At 38.1% G+C, this 27,586-nt stretch overlaps 1 protein-coding gene across 6 annotated transcripts; it reads left to right on the plus strand.

Moving 5' to 3' along the window:
- Positions 1–34: 34 nt before the first annotated feature.
- USP38 (ubiquitin specific peptidase 38) lies at positions 35–25,999 on the plus strand. Of its 6 annotated transcripts, XR_015258412.1 has the most exons (13): positions 36–914; positions 1,920–2,055; positions 7,345–7,474; positions 7,723–7,824; positions 10,653–10,811; positions 11,903–12,096; positions 12,644–12,737; positions 13,596–13,702; positions 14,821–16,171; positions 20,664–20,869; positions 21,954–22,039; positions 22,156–22,414; positions 23,054–23,190. XR_015258412.1 is itself a non-coding variant. In XM_086746529.1 (10 exons), the coding sequence occupies exons 1-10, from the start codon at positions 230–232 to the stop codon at positions 20,766–20,768; spliced, it is 3,063 nt and encodes a 1,020-aa protein (XP_086602655.1). In that variant the 5' UTR covers positions 36–229; the 3' UTR covers positions 20,769–22,144. The 6 variants fall into 6 exon arrangements, 2 of the variants coding, with proteins under 2 accessions (XP_086602655.1, XP_010113506.2); XR_015258410.1 differs by lacking the exon at positions 21,954–22,039 and having other exon boundaries at positions 35–914; positions 20,664–20,731; XR_015258411.1 differs by having other exon boundaries at positions 20,664–22,039.
- The last annotated feature ends 1,587 nt before the right edge of the window (positions 26,000–27,586 follow it).

Genomic DNA, 27,586 nt, shown 5'->3' on the forward strand with positions numbered 1-27,586 from the left:
GCCGTTGGGGCCGCGGCGCTGCCTTAGCCGGGAGCGGGGCCGCCGCCGCCGCCCCGCCCCGGGCGAGGGACGAGCGGGAGGGAGGGGCGGCTGCCGCCGTCGCCGGGGCGGCATAGCGCGGCGGGGCGAGGGAAGGGCCGTGGGGAAGCGGCGGCGGCGGCGGCCTCCGCCGAGGCCTGGGCCGCCCCGCCGCCGCTGCCGCTCGGCCGATGCGCCCGAGGCGGCCGCCATGGACAAGATCCTGGAGGGGCTGGTGAGCTCGTCGCACCCGCTGCCGCTGAAGCGGGTGATCGTGCGGCGGGTGGTGGAGTCGGCGGAGACGCCGCTGAGCCAGGCGCAGTGCCGCGCCATGTTCGCCCTCAGCACCCGGCTGGTGCTGCAGGGCCCCGACCCCTTCCAGCGGCAGGTGGGGCGGCAGGTGCTGGAGGCCTACGGCCGCTACCACCGCGCCGAGTTCGAGGCCTTCTTCAACCGCGGGCTCGTCCTCGGCCTCCTCCAGCGCGGCTACGGCGAGCTGAGCAACCGCGACCCCGCCATCCTCGACTACATCCAGGCGGGGCTGCGCCTCATCATGAGCTGCCCCTCGGTGCTGGAGCTCTTCGAGCTGCTGCAGGTGGAGGCGTTGCGCCTGGTGTGCGAGCGGCCGGCGCCGCCGCTCTGCGCCCGCCTTTGCCAGCTGCTGGGCGACTTTCCGCAGTGCCTGCCCCGCGGCAGGAAGCTCTCCCTCGCCTTCTGCCAGCAGCTGGTCCGCAGCATCGCCCATTTCCAAAGCCAGGGCAGCCGGGAGGCCGAGCTGCGCCTCTATGTCTCGCAGGTGACGCAGGTCAGCGGGCTGCTGCGGAGCGTCTGGAAGGCCGAGCCTGACACGCTGCTGCCTTCCCTGCAGGAGCTCTTCGCCATCATCTCTGCCGCCGGTGAGCAAGGCTGAGGGCCGGGGGGGGAAGGCGGGGTGGATGTGGAGTAACGGGGACGCTTGAGGAGAGTGGCAGGTTTGCCAACAGAAAGGAATAGCTGTGCTGCTGGTGTCGGTCACTTTGCATACATTGCCTTGGAACTGTTGCCTCTTCACCCAAGGTACTGTAATGCTACTTTCTGGCTGTCAGGAGAGAAAATCTGTTTTTTATTTCATAAAAAGGTAAAGGGGAAATGGTGATTTGTTTAGCACTTGCTCTGCATGTTTTTTTGGAAGAACTCCTGTTGCAGTACTTTAAATTACACAGTTTTGGCTGTCCTGTTAGGAAAAGCTATAACTCCCAGTATCCAGGCTACTCTTCTTCCTTGCTCGCTCCACAGGGATACCTTATGTCTTGGAACTGTTTAGTCTACAAAACTGGGATGTATGTAAGGAACGTATAAAACTTGGGTGTCGTAGGAAGGATTTGCTGCCTAATAATGTAGATGCAATTGTAAATAGGTCTTTTCTGACCTGAAAAATCTATAAAGTACTGTTATGGCCTTTGCTGTTGAAGTACCCAGGAAGCTTAACGTTATTCTATTTTGCCATAACTAGTATAGTTAACAGATGGTTGTTGAGATAGCACATGGGAAATAGCAGCTGCATTGGATCCCTAGGCTTAACGTTAAGTACGATAAACAGTTTTGTGGTGGTACTTCTTAGAAAAAAACCCCACTTCTCCGTTCCATTGAGGATGGAGGAGGAAATTGGCAGATTGTCACTTTCTTGCATGGATATTCAACGAACAAAAGGAGTTTGTGATTCAGCACTATTCATTGTCCCTAATCCATTGGAACTTTTAAAATTTTGTCTTGAGTTGTGATGATAGAATGTTAGATGTAGAATAGACTCCTTGTCTCAAAACTTTACAAATACAGTGAAGTTATAAGATAAAGCATATTTTTTTTTGCCTTTCTATTTTTCTTTTTAGTTTCTTATGTTATGTTATCTTCAATTAATACAGATACTTCATTCGAACCTTCCGTTGCGCTGGCAAGTCTTGTGCAGCACATACCGTTACAGATGATTACAGTACTCATCAGGAGCCTTACTACAGATCCCAATGTGAAAGATGCAAGTATGACTCAAGCTCTGTGCAGGTACTATATTTCATTGTAAAGAGGGAAAAAGTCTCTTTTATTCTTGTGGTTTTTGAAATAATTTGTCACTTGAGTTCCATTAAAAACGAACAAACAAACCACTCCCTTTTAAAATTATGTTCTAAGTAATGCTGTTTAGCGTGTTAAGGTAATACGTATTTATGGTACTGTGGATGTTAGTGGCATAGTTTCAGTTTAAAGTTGCTGCTTTGGTTGTTAGCGTGGCTTCTTTCTCATGCTTTGCTAGGGTGCATGAAGAAGTGAGTTAAATAGAAACTAAGAGGAAGCCAGCTGTGTTCCTTTTAGATGACATCTTATGTTTAGATCTCCCACTTTATGGGAAATTGCATAAATAGGAAGCTTCAGGGTGTTTACAATCAAGCCGAGAAACAAGGCTTTGTTTTCAAAAGATCAACCTTTTCTGCTTTTCCCGGGAGCAGAGATACTCTTTCACATGATTGTCTTACCCATCATCTGATCCTCTGAAGAGAGGAGATGACTAAAAATGAGTTTTACTGCTCAGTTTTGAGGTTTTTTTTGTTTAGGTATCTTTATGACTTTTTAGTAGGAGTCACAGGGGACAGCCTGTATTTCCATCTTCAGTTAGGCCTCCAGAGGTTTTCTGGATGTTCTTTGAATAATAGAAGAATAGGAATGATGTATAAACACTTGCATATTGTGCTTTTTGTCACTAATCTAAACATGGGTAAGCATTGAGATTAGTAGCACTGTTAACAGGCAATGATTCAGATTGCAGTTTTAGTTAGTATCTTCAGAGAAGTGAATAATAGGCAGAAAGATGACAGTAAAAGATTAAGTTGTTCTTTGAATTACGTTTCTTTTTTTTAAGCCTATGGAAGAAGCTGTTATTGAGCATTGAAGGGTAGAAAAATGAGTAAAGCAGTTAAACAGGAGGCTGTTAGAAACTTGTATTGTTTAAAATAGTCCTTAAACTAGAAGAATTTAGTGTTTGCTGTATTATTTTTTAACTACATCTGTTTGAGTGTAGTGTAACACTTACACATTCAGGTAGTGTAACACTTATATGTCTTGGTGAAATACTGAGTTTTTTCCCACTGAAAGCATTCCTCATGTTTATATTGGATTGAGAAGCTGTATTTCATTTGAAGACATAATTAATGAGAATAAGCAGCATTAATATTGTAATTTGTAATAACACGTATTGTTTAGGGACGTATTTTGTAATAACACGTATTGTTTAGGGACTTGAAATATGTTTAGTCAAACAGATTCTTTTCAACAAAGCTGTGTGCCCAGTCTAAAATTCAAAGCTGGGAAATTCAGAAGGAGTTGTGCATGCTAATAATTTCCCAGTAATGTGCTGGTGATTAATTTTCATGTAAGTGTAACTTTAACATTTATGCTATATTACCTGCTTCAACGCAATATGATCGTATAATTGTAGCTTTAGAATGGGTTCTCTGTGTGCCTCTGCTTAGGGAAGTGATGCAGTGCTGAGCTTTTGGTATAATAGAAGCTCTTATTATCAAATAAGTGCACTTTCTTAATATGAGGTGTGTGGTGGGTTTTTTCCTCTTGTTTTTGAAAGGGCAATGTTACTTGCCTTGTTCGTTCTTTGAAGTAATACTTGATTTCAAGAGCCTCCAGTTCTGTTCCATGGAACTTTCTTGGTACCCCTTGATATTTTTGTTTGTAGATACTGGATACAGTGTTGACATGAGAGTTTCTTTTTTCTACCTCTGGCAAACCTTTGCAGTAATTACTCTCTTTTGGCTTAGAGGGGTAATTGTAAAAAGGATAGTGCAGCTGGAATGTCTGGAGCACCAAATGACAATGTTGTCATCAGACTTGCATCCTTCCCAGGAGATGCAGAACTCTAGGCACAACAAGGTCTCCTGGTGAGAGTCAGGAGAGCTTTGGTGACTGCAAATTAGAGACCTTGTTGCTCACTTCCTAAGGGTAACTTTCATGATACTGCGGAATCTGTCTGAAGTTGAACACAGATTAGTGAGTGATCTGTAATTAGAAGATTTAAGAAATTGAATCAGTTCAGTGAGGTGTTATATCAGGCACAGGCTTGTGTAAGAAAGGGTGCTTGCTTTTTGGCATCACTGAGCTGTTCTTAATTGGCTCAGCTGTCTCATGAAACTTTACCTGAAGCATTGGTGAGGAAAAGCAGAAAATTGTTGCATCTCCTCTGGGATCTATGACTACTGTAAGGGTCTACTTCAGAGGGCTCAGAGGAAGTTGACTGCCTGTACTCAGTATCCTGAGAAGTAGATGCTTTTTTACATTTTAAGCCAAGTGTCTTTGTTAAGAGAAACTGAAAATTTTGCTAAGAAAAACTCCAGACGCGACCAGGCCCTTTGCTGTGTTGGTAAAAATATAAAATATTGTAAAAGATGTTAAGTTTTTGGGAGGAGTGCATGTTAGTCTGAGGATCTTCTGTTGTTGGCAGTTTGGATTTTTTTTTTTCAAACTGAGAGATTTACACCTGAGCTGCCAGATTTCTTGTGTAATGTGGCTCAGAAGATGCTTCTGTGAAAGAAGTTACTGTCTGAGGTTGCATGATAACTTTTTTTCTATCCAGAGGTATGAGAAATACTGTCCTTGTTAGGCACATAGATGGATAGCAGACCCGCTCATTTTAGAATGATAGGAGGCAGAAGGTCCTCTTGAGGCCTTGAAGGTTCTCTTAATGTGGTCGAACACAAAAGCATTGTCTATGGTTTTATTCATGATTGTCATGTCATATATTAATATATCTACCTCTGTATTAAAAATGGAGTCATTGATTGTGACAGAGCAGGAACCAAGTAAATGTAATGCAGAGAGGATTTAGTGACTTAAATGTCTGATTGTCACCTACCAGATCTCAGATTTGATGCTTTTTAGGACAGTCTCAAGCGTGACTGCAAGTTTCCTTCTGTTTCCTCTTCTGGCTTTTGTTTCTAATCTTAAGAGCACTGACTCTGCTTTTAAGAGCAGGAACAGTTTTTAAGGATGGGAGTTCTATCTGTATCAATTGTACAGAGAGTGAGACTTCTCTTTACAAGCTCAATCGTACTGAAATAATAGCCATTGTCCTATTAGTAACAAAGTTGAGTAGTTTAGTAGTTAATTATACTGACTGGAGATGACACAGAATGGCCCGTCACATAGCCAGAGCAATGGGATGGAACACGGGAAGCCCCAGCTCCCACCAAGGGCAGAGGCACTGTTTTTAATTTGGAATTTGTGAGTCAGTGTGGTTGAAAGTGCACATAGTATAAAGATGGTAATCAGGTATTTTGGAATAGTGATTCTAATGTAGTGCTCTGCACAATACTCTTTACTTGTCTCAAAAGTTAATTAAGAAAACCAAATATATTGTCATTAGGTTTAAATTAACTGTGCAGGTATTTGTGGCACTACTGAAAAATATCAAGCCTACAAATTGTGGGGGAGGGGAGAATTGAAGATGATAGGAGTATCAGATTTGAGGCCTGTTTTTAGGTTAAGGTTAAGTCTTTGCAATTTTGGCCTACTCTTTTCAGGCCACATTTTAGAAAGTATATGGAAAGGATGCTCAAAATAAACATGTTTGAATGTAACATCTTAAGGAGGTGAGAGCTTTGTGTAAATTGAGAGCAATGATTATGATGTTGCCATGTTTTTTCCCCAAGTTTTTTTTTGTAGTAACATGGCAGAAACCCAGCAAGATCTGTGCTTGATTGTTAGAAAGGCAGTCCTAATGATTCCTTATTTTAGAGAAACTGTTGAAAGTTAGATGTGCAGATAGTACATAATTGTAAGATACGTAAATTTTAGAATGTGTCTACTATAGACTTTTCAGATCCAAATTACAAACTCTGTATAAATTTTACATTGTTCATGGTAGTACAGCATGCCCAGAATGCATGTGTGGTCTTGCTAAAGACCATGATTTTCTTCTTAGTTTGTAATCTGAGGACTGAAACTCTGATTTCAATCTGTTTGGAGCTCTTTTAATCTCCAGGAAGAACATAGGAACTGATAGTTTTGCTTCAGATTGATAATATCACTATTCGTAGTGATAGTGGCTGTTTATTAGACTGGTTGCTTGTAACCTGTTTGGTTCTGTGCTAGAATTTAGCCTCTCAAAGTAATTAATCTTTATGAGGATCTTTTTCAGAAAAGAAGTAGGAAATATACTTCTAACTTCCTCTTTTCACTGAATTACAGAAGAAAATCATAGTGTTACGTAGATTGAGTGGAGCCGTTGGAATTCATCTGGTCCAATCTTGCTCAGAGCAGGACCAGCTTCAAAGTCAAACATTGTTGCTCAAGGCCTTGTCCAATGGAGTTAAGAGCTTTCTGCGAGGATGAAGGTGCCTCGGCCTTAGTGTAGAACTTGTTTCAATGTCTGACCGCTTTCATGGTGAAAAACTTTTCCTTCCACTTAATTAGTGGTAGCTCATCTGGTTTGAAGAAGGGGATCTTGCAGACAATTGAAGAAAATCCAAAATATTGCCAAGTAAAATCGTGGAAGAAGAAAGCCTAAATTTCATGTTTTAGCTGGTACTGCTTTACGGTATCATCTCTGTCTTAGAATTATTTCAACTAATCTGACTATATGCCCTGAGGGTAAATTGTCTATTAATTTAGAAGGATAGAATACCCCTATTTTCCATTGCTGATAGTTGACTTCACTCTTCCTTTTTCTTAGTGTAGTGAAATTCTTCCTTTGGAGCCTTTGTAGACCCTAGGCTGCTGATAGCTATTAAAAGATCTTTATAACAGGTGCTGAATGTATTTAAAATTACTAGATTTTACCTTTTTAAGTGAGAGTATTTGAGTTGGCTTCTAGGAATGTAGTTCTAAGTTGAGAAGGATTCCTTTTTGAATTTAAACTTAATAGTTGATTTTGGTCTGCTTTGGGGTAAAAGGTGTAGGAGAGGAGCTTCCCAGGTACAGGCACTTTTTCACCTTCAATAGTAAGTTTTTGCCACAAAATAAAAATGTTAGCTGTAAAACTAGGGTTCAGAATCTTAAATAACAAGAAGCAATAATATACATAATATTTAATTTTATATGCTTATCTATTTGGGGGGTATATTTACTTGTAATGTATTAAATAGATCATTATTAATTACAGAGTTAAATGACTTGAGATATAGTAAAAATTATTTTACTATTTGCCTAACATTCTTGCTTTACTTCTTGTAAGTCTCTGTGTAAGTGTGTAACTATCTGGGCGATATAGAGAACCTTTTCATTGAGATTAAAATTAATGACATATTGTTTTTTTGTTTTGTTTTATGTTTTTATTTTTTATTAACCTTTCAGAATGATTGACTGGTTGTCCTGGCCTCTGGCTCAGCATGTGGAAACATGGGTGATTGCACTGCTGAAAGGACTGGCTGCAGTCCAGAAATTTACCATCCTCATTGATGTCACTCTGCTCAAGATTGAATTGGTATGTTGGAAAAGAACATTCAGAATTGAAGGAGAGGGAAAGGAATTTGTAACAGCTGTGCAATTATGTAGTATCTTTGTATTGCAACAGATATTGTCTTACAGTTCTGCAAAGATGATGTATCTGTAGTGTTCAGTTGCATACAATGATTCTACCTGTTTCAAATGGTTGTGGATTTGGAGATCTGTTTACATTTTTACTGAAATTTTACTTTTTAGATTTACTGAAATAAGTGTGTGTTTTTTTAGGTCTTTAATCGACTTTGGTTTCCTCTAGTGAGGCCTGGTGCCCTTGCCGTCCTTTCCCACATGTTACTTAGTTTTCAGCATTCTCCAGAAGCTTTTCATTTGGTAAGTTACTAAATAAATGGTTTTAAATTATTTTAAGTGTCACTTATGCTTTCTAAAGTGGATGTAAAGACTAATAGAGTTGATGCACGTAGATTTCCTCTTTGTTTCAAGGTTCCTGACTTGGATTTCTGTGGTTCAGAGACCACTAGGCTTCCTAACTTCCAGGTTCAACCACTTAACTGGTAACTAGAGACAAGCATTGCTCTTCCTGGTATGTACGTATTTCTGGCAGTAGTATCTGGGCACCGCGTTCTATCCTTGACTATATACTTTAGGAAATTCAATCTATGTGGTGTGAAGTCTACTGATGAAGTTGGGCTGCAAGTGGACGTTCAAGCACAACTATTTGGGGAAGAGTACCAATTATCTGCTATATATAATCTCATCACCCTGGATAGGTGCACGAGACCAAGAAGCACTTCAGTTTAAGAAAGCTCTGCTCTCAGTGTTTCACTGTACATATGGGCAAACTGAAGGGTACTATTTTTAAGGGTCAGTCTTCAAAATGCAGTTCACCAGTTAAAGCTGTACATACTAGGGTACAACAATAACTGGTCATATTAGCACAACAAGATGTTTACTGCCTTCCTTGTTCTCATACTCAGCGTTTAGCTTGAAGTTTAAGTGAAATATGGGCGTTTCGAACTTAACCATAGTAACAGCCTGGCACACTGTTTCTGGAAGCTGTAGCTAATTAGCCTGAAGGGATCACAAACACTTTGTTTAGTGTCAGAGTTAATTGCCTTATGCCTGTTAGATTGTTTCTTAATGACAGAAGTCTGAACTTTCTCTCTCCTCCCACCGCTGCCCTAGTCATGGCTTAGGATAGAAATGTGAGTCACAAATGGAAGAGACAAGTAGCCTTGAGTATGCTCAAAACATAAATATTTAATATATATACTTCTTTGTTCCTGAGAGAGCCAAAACATTTGTGAGAAAAAAAAAAGTAGAATATGAGAAGACTTACTCTAGAAATAGGCATTTGCTGTTACAATGACAATTTTTACCATAGGCTGCATGCAGTACTGCATAAACATCTGTCTTCAGGACTTAATTCTTGCCATTTTAAACAACCTTCCTCACAATCATTTTTTTGAGTTATTGCTGTCATTTAGTATCCTATAGTATTTTCCTACACTTAAGCTGCTTGTTTACTTTTCTATAATAAACTATCTGAATGTAAAATTATTAAATGCACATTTGATAAGTACAAATTAATTTATTTTGCAATGCATTTGAGTAAACATTCCCCGTAGCTATGCTTGAGCGTTGTTAGTATAAATGACTTGGTTTTTTTATAGAAGAAAACTGTCTTGCACTGAATGATGTATAACTTAACATGATGTGTACTATGGAATTCTAAAATCTACTGATGTTATAAAATTTCAATTCAACCTCAAGCCAGAAGTGGTACTTCTTGTATGTATTCAAAGTGTAACTTTCAGTATTATGCAGCATACTGTAAATAAGAATTTTACTCTCAATTTGAGAGATGAGAACTTGTACTTTTCCTCTTCTTCCCATGTGCTTTGTCTGTGCAAAATTACCGTATTTCAGATCTGCTTTATAGAAATCTCATTCTTGAAGCTCAGTAACTACTTTCCTGTTGCTATGTACCCATGTTTATAAAGTCAAAGAGGGAAATTTCTCACTGCAAATTTCACTTTTGACTCTGTAGTACATTAAATACTTTATTTTGATGTTTTCATTTTTAAACAGTGAGTATCTTGCTTACCAAAAAAATAAGGTTTGTTTTTCTGAGACGTAAAAATATTCCTTATACTTAGAGAATAACTGATAACTGAAAATGTGACAAATGAGTATTTTGCACCCAAGCCCTTTTACTCTGGTGTTTTCAAGTATATTAATTCTTGTAATTAGTATACTTCCCTAAAATTAGAGTTCCTATAATTTCTATTCTATTCTGTATTTAATGTTTTTATTACCAATTTGTAAGCTAATTTTTTATGAGAAATTATCCCATCCACTTCTCTAACAGTTAATCCATGTTGATCACTTGGAAACTGACAGAGGTGTCTAAAATATTTTGGTTCACAGTTAAAGTCCCTGCTCTTTGGGACTGCATTGATATAACTTTCTACTTGATGTTTTAAGACTCATATTAAAGTCTCATGCTTTTAAAAATACAGACAGAGCAGTGCTGAAGAAGGGGAAAGAGGTGGGGTAAAAATGTAAAAATTTTTGATTTACACTCAATTTAAAATAGTAATGGATCTGAACTGATCTTCAAATACACTATTGTATCTGTGGTAAGCTTTCTTTTAGCTCGTAGCAAATTACTGTATTGGTTTCTTGAGCCTAGCTCCCTCACTAGGTGGAGCTGTGAGACAGTTTCCGTCTTGTAAACTGAACGAGCAGGAATGTATCCGTTGGCTTCGGATCCCAAGCATTAGATTCTGTTTAAGGAAAATTGAGAAGTTTGCTTTAAAAACTATATCTGTGAAATTAGAACAGGATACTACACTGTTAGTGGTGGCACAAAAACAACATGTTTGCTGTTAATGTTCTTAAGATGAGTACTTCGAACACTTGACCATTTAAAAGCTTAATGTGCATTTTCCAAGTTTATAAAGTTCCAAACTTGGTATGTGAGCTAAAGAGAGCATTGAATAATTAATTTTGCTGTTTAAAAATTGTCATGAGTAAAGAATGCTTATTTTTCAAGTCATTGTTTCTCGACCTCTTATTATTTAAGAACAAAAGGTCCCCTATCATTTGGCATGTGTAAAATAGTAAAGTTTTGTATAACAACAAAGTAGAAAAATGCAATTAACATCTTTTTTTTTGTTTTTTGTTTTCCCATTCAGATTGTCCCACATGTGGTCAGTTTGGTTCACTCCTTCAAAAGAGATGGCTTACCTTCCAGTACAGCCTTTTTGATGCAGTTGACTGAGTTGATACACTGTATGATGTATCATTATTCAGGATTTCCAGAGCTCTATGAACCCATTCTAGAAGCTGTAAAGGTATATTAGGAATATTAATAGGGTGGAATGTTTTTGTTTTGTCTTCTCAGATGTGAAAGCTATAGTTCCTTAGATCTAAATTCTTTAGAACTTCTGCTAGGAGGGAAGAGCTAACCACATAATCTAATGTCAATTCTAACTGTGTTTGGAATATAATAGTAAAATTGTCCTGAGTGTCCATGATAGGATTATAGCGGACTCTAACAAAAGCTTGAAATGAGATCCTTTATTGAAAGTACAATCAAATTTCTTAAGCCTCATGTAACTATTAGTATACTTCTGTGAGGTTTATTCTAGGCATTTCATTTCAATGCAAGCTAGAAACTGTAACTCTTCAAATATAAGTTCAGAGCACTGATAGTATTGAAGAGACGTATGTTCTGAGGAGTACTTGGCATGGTGTTAATCTTTGGCCAGCCCCAAATCACCATTCTTAAGCACTACATCTTAATACTGCAGTAGTATTGCATGCCTCTGGGTAAAGGATGCTGGCCTATGCTGTTTCAAAGCAAAATTCACCTTTTTAGATACATATTTAAGTGTGTAATGTACTTATAATAAAAAATAATTTTAAAACCCCACAAATAAAATTTAAAAAACAAACAAACAAACCAGTAGAAAATAACAAAAAAAACCACTTAGATATTACTGCCTGATTTTGTAGCTGTACTATTGCAATGTTTTGATGCTTAAAAAGCCTTGATCTATTTAATTCCAAGTATTCTGGACTTTATTTTTTCATTCTTACATTTTGATTTGACAGAGCAGGAATGTATTTATAACAAAATAGAGGGTGCTTTAAGTGTCTATTAAAGCTTGAAATTTGAGAGGTAGTTTTTGATGGTAGAAAGGATTCTGTGAATATGCAGGTCAAAGGTGACCACCAGTCCCTTATTCCTGCAATTTCAGAGTTGAGTAAAGAAAGCTTTGAAGAAGAGGGCTGGGGGGATGTATCTTCTAAGCTATCAGGGATAGCAAGACCCTGAAAGAAAATATGGGAGCAAGTGAAGGTACAAGACTGCTGAATTGTGGGACTTATTATAAAGACAAATACAAAACAGTATTAAGCGTGTTAAATGTTTCTCTTGTAGGATATGCCCAAACCCACCGAAGAGAAGATTAAGTTGATTCTCAGTCAGAGTGCCTGGACTTCTCAATCCAGTTCTTTGCCGTCTTGTTTATCTAGGCTTTCTGGAAAATCTGAAACTGGGAAGACAGGCCTAATAAATCTAGGAAATACTTGCTACATGAACAGTGTTATTCAGGCACTTTTTATGGCTACAGAGTAAGTCCTTTTTAACAGCTCTTTTCATTGCAAATTAGCTATTGCAGTTTTTGCTTTCCTGCTTTTCACAGAATATTAACATGTCCTGGGATCTCTCTGCTTGCTAGAGTTGAGTGGGTTTTTTTTCACTCAATTACTAATTGTTTTGTTCAAGTCCAGCTCTGTGAAACTGCAATTTTAACCATTAAAAATCTTAATCCTTCTGTCCAGTGTCAAAAGACCAATCCCTTTTTCCTCGCTGTCCTTGCTCTCTTCAGTGTTGTAAAAGTTTATGGTGATGCTTTGTTATAATTTGGATGCTAGTGAAAAAAAAAATGTCTATAGCCCATTCTGAAACATTTAAATATTTAAAGACATAGGTTTCTTGTAGTGTTACTTCCTACTGTACGGTAGTTTTGCATCTGCAGTGGAGCAGAATCCAGGTATTGAAGGGAAGTGTTACATGTTTTGTTTTCTTTCAAATTGAAGCAATTAGCTGAGCTGGAATTATAACCGCATTGTTGTTGGAAATCTAGCAAGGCAACTAATGTCTATCTCTTCTTTTCAGTTTCAGAAGACATGTTTTATCTCTGAATCTAAATGGCTGTAATTCACTAATGAGAAAGTTACAGCATCTTTTTGCATTTTTGGCCCATACCCAGGTATGTCAGTTTATTTCATCTGCTGTTTTTTAAACCTCAATCTATATACCAAAATTCAAGAACAAACATGATGCCATGGGAGTCCTCTTGACTATACGAAAAATATAAATATGATAGGTTTGTAGCAGAATGAGTTTGCCTCCAAGTGTTCAGATGGTGTGGATGAACTTAGAGAAATCTGTATTTCATAAGTGGAATGTCTTGGCATACTAATTTTTTATAAATGGGCGGTAACACATTTTCTTTGAGAAGCCAAAATGAAAAAAAAACTCTAAGATCTGACGTGATATGCAAGCTGACCTTATGTAACTTTCTAGGATAAACTGTGATTTTCTGCAGTGATTTTTAAACTAAATTGTCTTGTAGTTCAAATTCTAAAGTTAACTTTATTAAATGTTCAGAACATTTTGCTAGTGTTAGAAAGACATAAGGCACTTCTGTTCTCATTGATTAATAACAATAAAGTTGTTGTGAAGGGGCTGAGGCTGGATCACCTTAAAAATAAATCAGTACTTAGAAAATACTGGTGTTCTTCTGAAGAAAGAAAACATTTGGTTTTTTAAGTTTGCCAGCAAGAACAGTAACTGCTGTTATGCGTAACATCTGGTTTACACTCACTACACATTTAATATTTGCCTGCAGCATCCACTGCTTTTATCTTTGTACCAGAGGTGATTACTACAAAATTAATGGCACCTTCTTCCGATGATTAAGTGATTTAAATGTTTGTGTACCATGTGTTTCATATGGTTCCTCTAGAGTAATTGTCCAAAGTTCAATGATTAATGTCAAAATAATATAACCAGTTTTTTAAGTTGCTCTCACATAACCTTGTCTGTCCCTCTCTTACATGAACAGAGGGAGGCCTATGCTCCTAGAATTTTCTTTGAGGCTTCTAGACCACCATGGTTCACCCCTCGATCCCAGCAGGATTGTTCCGAATATCTCAGATTCCTGCTAGACAGGTACAGTTATTGTGCTGTTAATGGGAATGAATCTACAGTCTTATCACATAATGTTGAACTCTTAGGGGCAGTCATGTAACAATTCCACTGCATGAGTGGGGACTGGGAATTTTGGGCCTCATTCCTGGCTGTTTCTGATTTTCTGTATGGTCTTGTGAAACACTGCTTCATGAGTTTAAACTGTGGTAAAGTCAGATACCATCTTGTATCCGCATCATTTAAAGCAGAATATGTTGGCAGTAATGTTCCATTTTTACAAGTCTAAACTTGGGTGTTATGTTAGTCATGATCCTGTTGTAAAATTAACGTGGATGCTGAAAGCAGTTTAGTTGTGCATCTGGAATTTCGTGTTGGTGGAGACAGATATATTTCATACAGGTCAGATAAGTTATGAAGAGATCTATGTGCATTTGTAACCAGTTTAATAAACAAGCAGATTAACTGTGGCACAGATAAAATTAAAATACCTAAATTTATTAGTAGCCCTCTTTAATTTTGGCTTGCTGAGATGTGGTTTAAGCAGTGTTGTTTTATGACACATTCCACTCTCAAAGTTTATCTCAATAGTGAAATAGTGCTTGGGTTTGTTGTTTTTTTTTTTTCCCCACTCCTCTTGAGTTTCTTTTTTTGGTTTGGTTTTTCTTGCTGTAGTTTCTTAACTTTCTTGGCTGCAAATTCCTGACCTTTCCTTTTGAAATAGTCTGACACTAGATAAATAGCTACTTGTTCGCTTGTAAAATCTGACATACAGAACCAGTCAACTGGAGAACTGATTTATTAAGATAATGTAATGGTAAATAATAAAAACATTGTTTGTTAGAGTTTTTTAATACTTAACAGTTCTCTCAGTATATCCATTGTGTTCTGTTATACATAATGAAACCCACATTAAATGCATTTGTGCTTCTCTCATACGCTGTTTTGGATAGTACTGACTTGTATGGTTCAGCTTGCTTATCTAAAAAAAAAAAACAAATAGCTTTTTTAATGTAAGACACTTCCAGCTACTTAACCATCTGTATTTTTTAGCATAACGGGGAAAAAAGTCTGAAATGGTGCGGCAATATTTGTTTGGAAAATAGCACAGCAACTTCAATTTATTTTTGCTTTGTCTTCAGGCTGCATGAAGAAGAGAGAACCTTGAAAGCATTGTCTTCAGCAAAGATTTCTGAAAGTGTAATAAATGAAGAGTCTCAGACACAAGAAGCTGTCCATAAAGCACAAGTATTTGTTGAAGCACCTTGTATGGGAAATGAAGAAAAAACTCTGATAGAGAAGATGTTTGGAGGAAAATTGAAGACTACTATATGCTGTTTGAACTGCAAAAGTGTGTCTCAAAAGGAAGAAGCTTTCACAGATCTTTCTCTGGCTTTCTGTCCTCCAGTTTCCTTGGAGAACATTGGCCCAAGATGTATGGAACGTTCTGAAGTGAAAGACGACTACATAGTGCAAACTAATACTTTAGCAACTAGTTCTACTGGAGAAACACCTCTCAGTAATTTGGAAGTAAATGGTGGATGTGACACAATAATGAATGAAGGAACCATAAAACATTTTTCTACTGAGCCAAACTCTGAGAATACCACAAATTCTGAACTCGGCAAAGTTAAGGATAATAGGGATATGTCTCAGAGGCTAATAGATAAAAACACTCTGTCAGTTACAGACTTGCTGAATTATTTTCTGGCACCTGAGATCCTCAGTGGAGACAATAAGTATCATTGTGAAAAGTGTGCCTCCCTACAGAATGCTGAGAAAACTATGCAAATCATTGAGGAACCTGAATACCTCATTCTCACTCTTTTGAGATTTTCATACGATCCAAAGTGTCATATAAGGCGCAAAATCTTGGACAATGTGTCTCTGCCACTTGTTTTGGAACTGCCAGTCAAAAAAGCTACATCCCCTCTAGCTGTAGTTTCAGGAGGTTGGTCTGTTGGTGTTGAGATTTCTGATATTGGAGAAAATCTTGCTAAAAAACTGAAGCCCTCTGGTTCTGATGAAGTGACCTGCCCACAATTGGTGCCCTACACTTTAAGCTCTGTGGTAGTGCATTCTGGTGTATCCTCTGAAAGTGGACATTATTATTCATATGCTAGAAATGTTACTGGGTCAGGGCCTTCAGGACTCTGCCACCAGTCTACAGCTCTTTCTTTAGTTTCTCCTCAGGATAAGTTGTTGACAGAGGAGAGTCCTTGTACTGTTGTAGAAAATGAGCTGGACACTGAGATGCCAAGAGAATGGTTTCTGTTCAATGACAGCAGAGTGACATTTACCTCATTTCAGTCAGTCCAGAAAATCACCAGTAGATTTCCAAAGGACACTGCTTATGTCCTGTTTTACAAAAAACAAAATAGCACCTGTGGCTTCAACACCAATTTGGCAAATGGACTCTGGGTAAATGGAGACCCTCCCCTACAAAAAGACCTCATGGATGCAATTACAAAAGATAACAAACTGTACTTGCAGGTAAGATGGAAATTGTATATGAAGAGTGGTCTCCTTAAAACTCTCGAGAAACAGTCTAAAAGGAAGAAAAGATTTGCCTTTAAGTATTCTTGTATGTTAAACTTATGAATCACCAATCTTGCTTCCACCTCGATGTTGCTAGCCAGGATTCATAGTTAAGTTGTCACCATTACATGGGAAGCGTCAAGGAAAATGGCTTAAACTCATTTCAGTTTAAATTTTTAGTGGAGGTGCTTGTATAGGTCATTTAACTACTTGCAATTCTGTGCAGGAGAGGCTTTTCCAACAGTTCTAATTTTCATTGCCTGTAATAAATTACGAGAGTAGCTAAAGTATACTTAACTTATTAGCGGTGTTCTTACTAGCACATTTTCATTTGGAGTGAAGTTTTATTGATACAACTATGCTTACCTAAATGCTAGAACCACTAAAATGAAGACCAGATTCTAGTGATTGCACTTTCCCTTCGCTGCTTATTCTGCCTCCCTCTGTGGGGAGCTACATATTCCCTGTGCTCTGAGAACTTCACGTAGCTGTAGTCACCTTTTTGGTTGCTGTTACAAAAACCACTCTTCTCCACATTTATATATGGTTTGCTTTGAGCATTGCTGCTGTGTTTGGACGGTGTAGCAGTAAGTGTGTTCTGCTGTGTACTCTTTGGGTTAAGCTGTTCCTGTAAAAGTTCTAGACCTACTCAAATTAGAAAAAGCTAGGTAAGTTCAAATTAGAAAAATACAGCTAAGTCTTACTGTGGAAAATGTTACAATAGCTGTAGGTATTTTACAAACATAAACAAGAAAACTGAGAGTTTAAATGGCAACCCTGCAGCTATTTTCAGACTGTGTAGTTAAAGCATTTGTATCCTAACTGTCTTTGTTTATATGCCACCTCTCCTCTTGACTGTACAGGGTAGCGCTAAGCATGGCTTCTTTAGCAGCAGTCTCAGATCATAGAATCATAAAGGTTTGGGTTGGAAGGGACCTTTAAAGGTCATCTAGTCCAACCCTCCTGCAAGAAGCAGGGACATCTCCAACCAGGTCTGGTTGCTCAGAGCCCCATCCAGCCTGTCCTTGAATGTTTCCAAGGGTGGGGCATCCACCACCTCTCTGGACAACCTGTGCCAGTGTTCCACCACCCTCATTGTAAAAAATTTCTTCTTTATATCTTATCTAAATTTACTCTCTTTTAGTTTAAAACCATTCAATCAATTCCTCGTCCACTGAACAGTCCACCCATCAAATCCATGTCTCTCCAGTTTAGAGAGAAGAATGTTGTGAGGCACTGTTTCAAAGGCCTTACAGAATTCCAGGTAAACGACATCTGTAGCTCTTCCTTTGTCCACTGATGTAGTCACTCCATCACAGAAGGCCACTAGGTTGGTCAGGTGGGACTTGCCCTTGGTGAAGCCATGCTGGCTGTCTCAAATCACCTCCCTGTCCTCTATGTGCCTCAGCATAGCTACTAGGAGGATCTGTTCCATGATCTTCCCTGGCACAGAGGTGAGGCTGACAGGTCAGTAGTTTCCAGGGTCTTCCTTTCTACCCTTTTTAAAAATAGGTGCAATGTTTCCCTTTTTCCAGTCACCAGGGACTTTACCTGACTGCCATGACTTTTCAAATATTATGGGAAGTGGCTTGACAACTACATCAGCCAATTCCTTCAGGATTCTGGGATGCATCTTGTCAGGTCCCATAGTCTTATCTATGTTCAGGTTCCTCAGGTGGTCATGAACCTAATCTTCTCTTACAGTGGGAGGGACTTGGCTCCCCTTGTTGCTATCTTGTGGTCCATCCACTCGAGAGGTTGCCAGTAAAGACTGAGGCAAAAGAGTTGTTGAGTACCTCAGCATTCTCCTTGTCTGTTGTTACCAGTTTTGCTCATAGAGGCGGTACGCTTTCTTTGACCTCCCTTTTCTGGAAACCTTTCTTACTGTTCTTTGCATCCCATGCCAAGTTTAACTCCAGCTGTGCCTTGGCCTTCCTGACCCCATCCCTACACAACTGGGCAGCATCTGTATACTCTTCCCAGGATACCTGTTATTGCTTCCTCTGCCTTTGCATTTTCTTTTTGCCTTTTAGTTTGACCAGCAGGTATTGACTCATCCATGCTGGTCTCTTGCCTGCATGGAGCTCTGTTCTGCTCCCTTGTCCCTGAGGGCAGTTTCCCAGGGGGTCCTATTGACTTGCTCCTTGAAGAGCTGCAAGTTTGCTTTCCTAAAACTCGAAGTCCTGACTTTACTCTTCGCCTGACCCATATCCCTCAGGACTGCAAGCTCCACCAGTGCATGATCACTGCAGCCCAAGCAGCCTCCAATCTTGACATCATTGGTGTCACATCATCCATTGACTGGCCTTCCACATCCAGAGCCTCATACCTGTTGTACAGAGGCACCTGGGAAGGCAAGGTGGCCAAGGAGGGGGTTCACCTGCTGCCCCAAGCATGAACTTGCCTCCAAGATAATGTCATGCTTTCAGTCTGAATTGCTGTTACTTCCACTGGTGCATGAATGCTTTCATAGTCAAGTTACAAATGCAAAGCCGGATTATTTTTTATTTTAGCTATTTAAGTACAGCAGCATCTAGGTAATTGAGTAATGGGGGAAAAAAAAAAAATCTTTTAAAAAATGGCCTGAAACAGAATCGTAGAATCATAGAATCATAGAATGGTTAGAGTTGGAAGGGACCTTCAAAGGTCATCTAGTCCAACCCCCTTGCAAGGAGCAGGGACATCCCTGACTAGATCAGGTTGCTCAGAGCCCCGGCAACTGGGGCCTTGAACCTGGCCTTGAACATTTCCAGGGATGGGGCATCCACCACCTCTCTGAGCAACCTGTGCCAGTGTTCTACAACTGGCATTGTAAAAAATTTTTTCCTAATATCCAACGTAAATCTGCCTCCCTCTCTTTTAAAACGATTACCCCCCATTGTAGTACAACTACAATGATACTGTAACTTTTTTTTATGTAATGCCAGACATTTAAAGGAGGAACAGTGTCATCCATGTAGAATATAAATTGTAGTAACTATTCTTATTTGTGTGTTTTCCTGTTGAATCCAATGCTTGCAGTCGTGTATTTCAGTGTTTTCAACAGGATAGATGATTACCTGAGTATGCATAACAGAGGCTTTTTTCAAATCTGAAGAGATACTTCAGCCATATGGAAGAAGCAATGTTATTAGGATATTCAGGAAATAATTTGTTAAATGAAGTTATTCTTAAATATGATTCTCTGATTTAACATTTTCAAGACAATTTTAATGCAGTTTCTGGAGTATGCTAAGAAGTTAATAGTTACTTTTAAGCTTTTGAATACTGCTGTATGTCTAGAACCAATTGTATAAAAGTTCAAGTCACTTGGTGCATATACACAGAAATTGCTTTTTGATAGTCTTCCAGACTAAAGCTTTCTCTACAGAACATGTAGCTGAAGTTATATAAAGCGCACAGTGATTTTTCTCTTACAATTTACAAGAGAAAGCCAAGTTGGTAGTTGCTTGAAAACCTTTCCTTTACAATTAAAAAAAAAGAAAAGAAATAATATAGTCTACTCAAAATGAAAAAAAAATATTTCCAAGTATATAGTTTTTGTTTGGGTTTTAGTTTTTTGGTTGGTTTTTTTTTTTATTTACATTTATGATCTTATACTCACCTTTCAATTTGGGATTCTTTGGTATTGGCTTTCTTTGTAGTGCTCTACTAATCTGAGAGTTGTTGAGGTCCTATTGCTTTCTCAGTTTCAGTGAGGCTGACGAGAAATGCTCAGTTACTGTTTTTCTCAAATTAATACTTAGGTTAATGTATTTTTGAGAAATCGCATTTCATTGTTCAGAGTTCTAAACTAGTATTTTCCTGCTAAGTTAAGAAAATACTTTACTGTCCTGAGAAAGCCTATACTTCTTAGAAGAAACGTTCCAAAAAATCTCTAGCTTACTGCTTTTTTTTTATACTGTGGCGTACCAGTTTACCACATGGTAAACTAAAATGTTTTCACTTTAAATAACAAAATTTACAATATAGGTAGCTCCCGCTCCAGTTAAAACAAATTAAAAATATCTTTCTGGGAACAAGTGGAAGGCAGCGAGGCATGCTCTGCATTATTCTCAGTCCAGAAAACTGTATTGACTGTCAAGTTTTACTTACCTGATTTAGTATTAATTGGGATAAGTGTAATCAGTCTGAAAACATTGAACATTTTTCTAGAAACAAGGATATTTCTTGCAAAAATGCCAGTACTGTATGTTATACTAGAACACTTTTATGTGGGTCAGTATTAATCAAGTCAATATATGCCTTGAGAGAAGGAAGAAATGTGCTCATTCAGTACAAACTGCTGAACAGGAATAAAGCGTGAGAAAGATCTTAAACTACTAAATAATTTCACTTTTAGCATTGAAGGCACAAATAGCGTGTGATTTTAATACTAATACTCTGTCAAGAAGCTTTGATAATTTGATCACTGCTCCATGTTCCTCTTGTGTGTGTGCACATATAGAAATACCTTCCATCCATCATTGGAAATGTTTTGTACACGGTAGCAGTGAAACTAAGTTCGTGCCTGAGGTTTGTCCTGTTCTCAGTGCATTATGGCTGCTTCTGAACAGTATTTTTAGGTGGCTGACAAAAGCTGTGCTTGCAGCTCATTTATACGTTGTACCAAACATGATGCATGTCTCCAGAGCTGAGAGTCATCCTTTGCACGTAAGTCGTGTGCAAGGTACTGTGTTGAGTGGTGCAAGGTACCATGTTGCTGTTCATAGTAGTGCTGCTTCTCTCGGCTTGTCCCCTCTCTATAAGGAAGTCTAGTGACAGTAGAACAATCATACTGTTGCTGACAGTATTGCAAAACATACATAATATAAAGCATACATAAATTAATTTAGCTGTATAGCTATGCCAAAACCTCATGCTTTCCAGTATGCAGAAAGGCAAATTAAAATAAATCATGTTTCTAGCTAAATCTGACAAAAAAATTCTTAGCTGTGAGATGCTAGTGTTCTTTTTGTCTACAATTTTAATATTTTTATTCATTGTAGCATAATCTGCAAACCTATTGTTGATGCTTGTATTCTTTTGTGCTACAGTTTGTTAGGTAAAACTTGGCCATTGGGGTTTAAGAGGTATATGGTTGCTAGAAAACAGTTCTCTGGAGGGATGGAAGTGGAGGAGGGAGTAAGAAAAACTCAATTTTTGGTTTGGTACTCTGCTGCATTAAAACAAGCTTTCTGAAATATTTTACCAAAAAAAAAGAAAAAACAGCCCATGTGCAGTGTAGCAAGTTTTGCACTGTTTGGTTTTGAGAAGAAATCCTGTTCTAGGTTAAACAGTTTTGCGGTGTAGTTTTTCAAATAAACAGGGTATTTGTGCAAGGCCTGCTGTTTTAATCAAAGTTTTCTGTTGATTTCTGGTACTAGAAATGAGTTCTTCATAATCCCTTGCTATTCCTAGTAAACTTACTTAGTTTTTGATGTTAAGAGATACTATCTCCAGCAATATGTGGATTCTTATGTATAATACTGTCTTTCAGGAATACAGCCAGCATATCTGTGTAGACAAAGTCCTCCAAATACCTTTTATATAATTTTGGAAATGAATATGTATTTCAGTCTTTAGTAGTGTGAAATAGTTTCAAACTTAGGCTGTGTTTTTCTAAGAGGGCAGAGTAACTTAAACCTGCAAGTACTATTTTTAGCGCTTGTGAAAGTACATAGACAAGGCTAAGTTTAGTGCTTTCATAATACAAACAGTCTTCCAGGTTTTTGGCTCTGTTCCTTGTTTTCACCAGGAGGTGGAGAAGAGGAGGAACAATTCAAGGTGACCTGTGTAAATACCAAAACCCAGTTAAAATTCCCTCCCATTGACTTTAGGGAGGTATGTAGTGATGGAGTGTCATGTGAAGGAGGCTATCAGTATGAGCCTTAGCACCTGAACACTTTCATTTTGTTTCCTAAAGAAATAAAGCTTGTACGGGTCTGCTGTCTTGTCAGTCTTCCAGAGCCCAATGTCTGCCTTCCCTTCCTCATTTTTTGAAGCTCTTGGCCAGTTTCAGAAAGGGATCTTGAAGACAAGAAACTGCTGCAAGGTTTATGAAACTAGTTGGCCAGAGACAAAATAGCATATTATATCTCTAATGAGGGAAAAGCCTATGCTCATCCCCTTCTTAGATGCTGAAGAAGCCACAGGGGCATGCAGCTGAAGAAGCAGCTGGCAGGAGGCTGTGCTTTCATGTTCCTGCTATTTGTGCAGGTACTTATTCCAGCAGCTGACTCTGATTTTATGGAGTGCTTGAGAGTTCCTGAGGCTTACTAATGTTAAAACAGGGTTAGAATAGCAATAACACTTGAAAGTTAAAAAGCTGCACTGAATGGAAACTAAATAGCTTGTCTGTCTTTTTGCCTTTTTATCTGAGTATGTTGTTACTCTATGCAGTTGATTGAGTGGAATAAAAAAAGTGTCTTTTAAATAATTCACATCGATTTAATGGTCTTACCTCTATATTTGGCAACCAAGAACATGGGCATCTTGAAATTGCTAGGATGAAAATTCATATGAAACACAAATTAAAAACTAATGTTTCGTTAGCTTTTGATCAGCAGTGTAATTCTTTTTAGTAATATCTCATGTTGCTGTAAAATAATCCATTTAAGTTTACGCTAAAATCTTTAATTAAGATTCACAAATACTTACTGACATTCAACAAAATTTTACATCTCAAAGTGACTGTGGATGTTCAACGTGAAGCTCAACAAAGCCATTCAGACTTAGGAGTCTAGAAGTTCGTGATGTTGCTTTGAAAGCTCTTGCAAAATTTACTAGAAATAAGGCACTTCAAGGACTTGATGTTGGTTTGTTTTGGTTTTAATTGTCTTTATTCTTTCATTTCAGGAGCAAGAGCTTAGTGCTCGAACACAAGCACTTCAAGCTGCCTCAGCCTCGTGCTCTTTCCGACCCAATGGATTCGATGACAACGACCCCCCGGGAAGTTGTGGACCGACAGGTGGAGGAGGAGGGGGTGGGTTCAGTACTGTTGGCAGATTAGTCTTTTGACTGTGAAGATGACTTGGAATACACTGACTCCAAAGCAGCCCAGTACTGCTAAAGACAACTAAAATAATGAACTTTGTCAGATATTGTACCAAGTTTTGCGACTTGATCCTTGTTCAAAAGCAAATGTTGGGGGTTTTTTGGTTATGTTTTATTTGAAATAAATAAGCGCATAATGGAAAAAAACTACCTCTTAAAAATTCAGTTGTTTTTATAGTAAGATATGCTTGCCCAAAAGACAGAAAATGGAGATTTTTAAGTAGTTGCTGATTACACTGCATTAAATGGAACAAATGCACTTACATCAGTTTCTATTGTCCTCATCTACTGAATTAAGACAGATAATTTTTTACTCTGATGATATTGCTTTATTTGGAAATCCTTTCAGATGGGCTAAACTGCATGCATAGTCTCTCGCTCCCACCTTCTTTTCGATCTGGTACCTTTATGGATTTCCAGAGGTGATGCAATTTATAATGAAGGCAATAACTTAAATGTGACATGATACAGTACTTTCCAGATTAAAAATTATTCAATATATTTCCAGTGTAAATATAAAGAAGAAAAAATAATTTATAAATATTTGCTAAGTTGTTTTCCAAAAAAGTGCATGTTCTGTAGGAACAATGTTTTTAAATAGAAATTATTAACTTTGTAGCATTTCTAATTGCTTTGAGGATTAAAAAATTATTTCAGGGAATATATCTGCTGTGTATTGGAAAGGAAGAGATTCTGTATGTGCCTTGCAGTACTGTAACTTAAACTTTCCGAGGCTGCAGAAAAGAGGAAAAATGTTTTGGTAGTCAATTTTTTTTTCAGTATTAGAAACCGATACATTTATAGAAAGCTGTTAGGGTTCCAGAAGTAGAAATCTGGTAGTTTGAAATGCAGTAAGTTTGCCTATTATTTTTTTTTTATTATTTAAAAAATACATACCTAGTGATCTTAATTTTTTGTGGCCTGCATTGCTAAGAAAAAGCTGGTTATAAATACTGAGCTATGTTTGTGAAATCCCAGAGAGGCTACCTGTATTGATCCTTGCTGAGGATCTATGCTTCTCAGAGTCCTTTGAAGTCTTGCCTTCTCATTTTGCTTGTAGTGAGAGATTTCTGATGAGCTTGGGTTTTAACTGTCTGCAGAAGACAGAAGGGATGTTGTCTATCAAGCAGTGTTTGCTTACTTGTTAAGCCAGCAGAAGTTGAGGAACCACTCTTTTAGTCTTGGCAGAAATAGCAACTTTGTTTTTTAATGTGCAATGAGGATAACAGAAGTAAAGGAGTTACACTGTTGAATCTGATTATTAATTCTTAACTTGAATAATCTTATAGTAAAGTGTAAATTTATTTAAAGTATTTTTACGAAATTCTGCACTGTTTACTGTGGTTTTATATTCTACTAGGTGACGAAGTGCATCCTTAAAAAGCATGCAAACCTGGCAGGTGTTAGCTTAACTGTACAAAATACACAAATTTCTTAGAAAATACCTTTAAAAAGCATAAAATAAGTTGAGAAAATTAAACCTTGTTCATATGATATCAAATATATGGAGTCTAGCCTAAAAGGTAACTTAGCTTGCAAGCTATTTTTATATTAACACTAAAATTATGCTATTTGCTCTGCTATAGGTTCATATGTTACTGCTCAAGAAAGCTAGAGCAGCTCACTTTCTTTTTTTAATAGTTTCCAAGCTTTATTTTGGCTGTTGGTTGTACCTCAATTTTGACCTACATTTTCATTGCTATCTTAGTTGTAGGTCTCTGAACCGGAGGTTCAGCTGTGGAAATGTAGAATGTTATGAGACTAGTGTGAGGAACGTTCTCATTTCATTGTGCTTGGACGAGGTTTTCTTGACAGCTCACTTTGCCTTGAAATCCTGTAATTTTCAGTCTAAGAGGGTTTTATTTCCTTTTAGGCTTCTCTGCCAGTTAGCTGTTTTTAAAATGTTTTGTATGACAGGTTAATCTGGCTTTTCTCTCCCAAATTTTGAGGACACAGTAAAAAGCTGTCTGTTTGCATTACAATGGGAGTGTTTTGTCTCTCGGTATCAATTTACTGTTCATTTTAAAACTCTAGTAAGTAGAAGCAGGGGGAAGTGTTTTTACTCTATAAGTAATCATAATTTTGTAAAGGTCAGTTTTGTTTTTATGTTCTCCTAGTAAAAATACAAATTATATAGCGTACCTAAAAATAGTGTGCAGTATGAGTTTTGTATACCTATTGTACTATATTTATTTCATGAGCTCTTAGAAGACTTTCTACACCCTTGTTTGCCTGTTCTAAATTAGGTGTTAAATATGGAAATTTTACACGAGAGTAATGCCAGTAGGGTTGGATCTTCTTAGGTATAAAATCATGGTATGTCTCAAACTGAAAATAACCTCTTTCTTTCCATTTGTTGAGTTCTGTTGATGCAGTTACTTTGGGCTTTACAAATAGATTTTTAAAATTCAGCATACCTATTTGCAAGTCTGCTTGCTGACCTGACAACCGTCAGAGGCCGATTCATACCTAACTTGGAAGGTTTCAATAAAACTAGTGAAAGTGGAGAAGTATTTCGCACTCTCAAAATGTACACCTTTTTTCATTGCTTATAGTAGTGATGTTGCATGCTTCTACCTTCTGGACACAGTATGAGAGAACAATGTACATATGGTACTTCCATTTCTGTTGCCTGTGAATGAATGCTGGATGGTTTGTTTATTGAGCTTTTTGGCTCCATTCTTAATCTGTTTTCTAAGTTGAATCAGTAGAAAGAGACAAAATACATAATACTGTTTCTGAAGCTTAGGGTTTTTTTTTTTTTGTTGTTTCCTTTCATGAAGGCTACACTATTGTACCAAACTCAAGAATGGTGTGTGTCTTTTAAAATCATGTTTCCTTTTAACAAGACATTGTGTTTTGGTCTTTGTCTTAATTGTCAGTGGAGTTATATTAACTTTCTTCCATGCAGTTAATTTTTCAGTTTTTTCATGTGTAGCATTACAGTGGATTGCTGTGAATGTCAGCCTTGTAACAAGTGATTACAATATCTACAAGCCTGTTCATCCAGGATGAGGAGAGAAAAGGCTTCTTTGGATAACTAAACAAATCACACCTTCTGCTTAGCTCTTCTGCTTCCTTTTTTTTTTTCTCCATGTTGTTCCCTACTCTGGAAAGTTAAGTATTTTATCTTTTATATGCTCTGGAAGTTTAATTTAATGAGTAAGCTTTTTTAATCTGTAGCAGTAAAGTTGTTTGTGGAGTCAGAATACTACTTTTTTGTACGAATGACAGGTAAAGGGCAGAAGCAGTATGAGCTGATGGAGTGTTAGAGCAAAAGCAAGTGCATATATACTTTCTGTAAATAAGATTTAGATTAGAAATAGAGCTCCTAATTACTAGAACTAATACTGGAACAGCCTTCCAGGCAGAGACCTGCTTTGAAGGAAGAGCCAAGTGTATCTATGAAAGAAATTAAATGTAAACTGGTGTCTGAATAGTAGGCAACTAGACTTCATAAACCAGAGGTCCCTTCTAGTCCTTTTCTAAAGTTTTGCTCTTCTGTTGGGCTTCCCATCTTGACACATTGCTGGTTTTGGTTTTAAGGCTCAAAAGTTAAACTGTAAATGAAGGGAGTACTAAACTATGACATAACAGCAGCAACAAAGGTTGACTGCTCCGTTTTGGGTGGCATTGGTGTCTGATTCAGGGGAGCGAGGCATAAAAATTATGAAGTGATGGAAAGTAGAAGCTAGGAAGACTTGTGATCTCAAGAAATGTGCTCAGTTTGTAACAGAAGGGTGATTCCCTGGTTAACAACTTAGTATGGGATGCAATGGGTTGTAGCACTTGATATCCTCAGTAGACTGTAATCAAATGTAAATTATTGGACTTTTTCAATGGGTGACCAAATGGTCTGTGATCTCAGCAAGAGCTCAGAATAGGTGATCTTAAAAACTTTTGTCTTCATTACAGCCAGTCATCATAGGTCTACCTTAAGAGCATATTACTAATAGCTGTGAATTCAGATTAAATCACATGGGTGTCAAGTCAAATGTAACAGCTGAGAAATGAAAATTGTGTGACACTGTTCGGCTTCTGTACAACCCTATGTTCTGCATGGACTTAAGACCTAGTGAGTATCCCTGTTTCAGCAAGTGGGTTAGAGAGACTTGGGCAGTGAGTTGAGCTCTGGCTGTGATCAGTATGCCATTGGCTTGCCACACATGCTTTTTATTTTTTTTAGATGCACACGCATCCCCTCATTCACTCTGAGTCTTGCTTTTGCTTGAATGAAAGTATCCAGATCAAAGGGAAAACAAACAAACTTTAAAACTAGCCAAAGTGAAGCAGAGATGTTTTTAAATACAGTATGCTTGTTTCTTATTTAAAACA

This window comes from Chlamydotis macqueenii, chromosome 4, assembly GCF_036417535.1.
Source record: "Chlamydotis macqueenii isolate bChlMac1 chromosome 4, bChlMac1.mat, whole genome shotgun sequence".
In the NCBI taxonomy this organism is placed as follows: Eukaryota; Metazoa; Chordata; class Aves; order Otidiformes; family Otididae; genus Chlamydotis; species Chlamydotis macqueenii.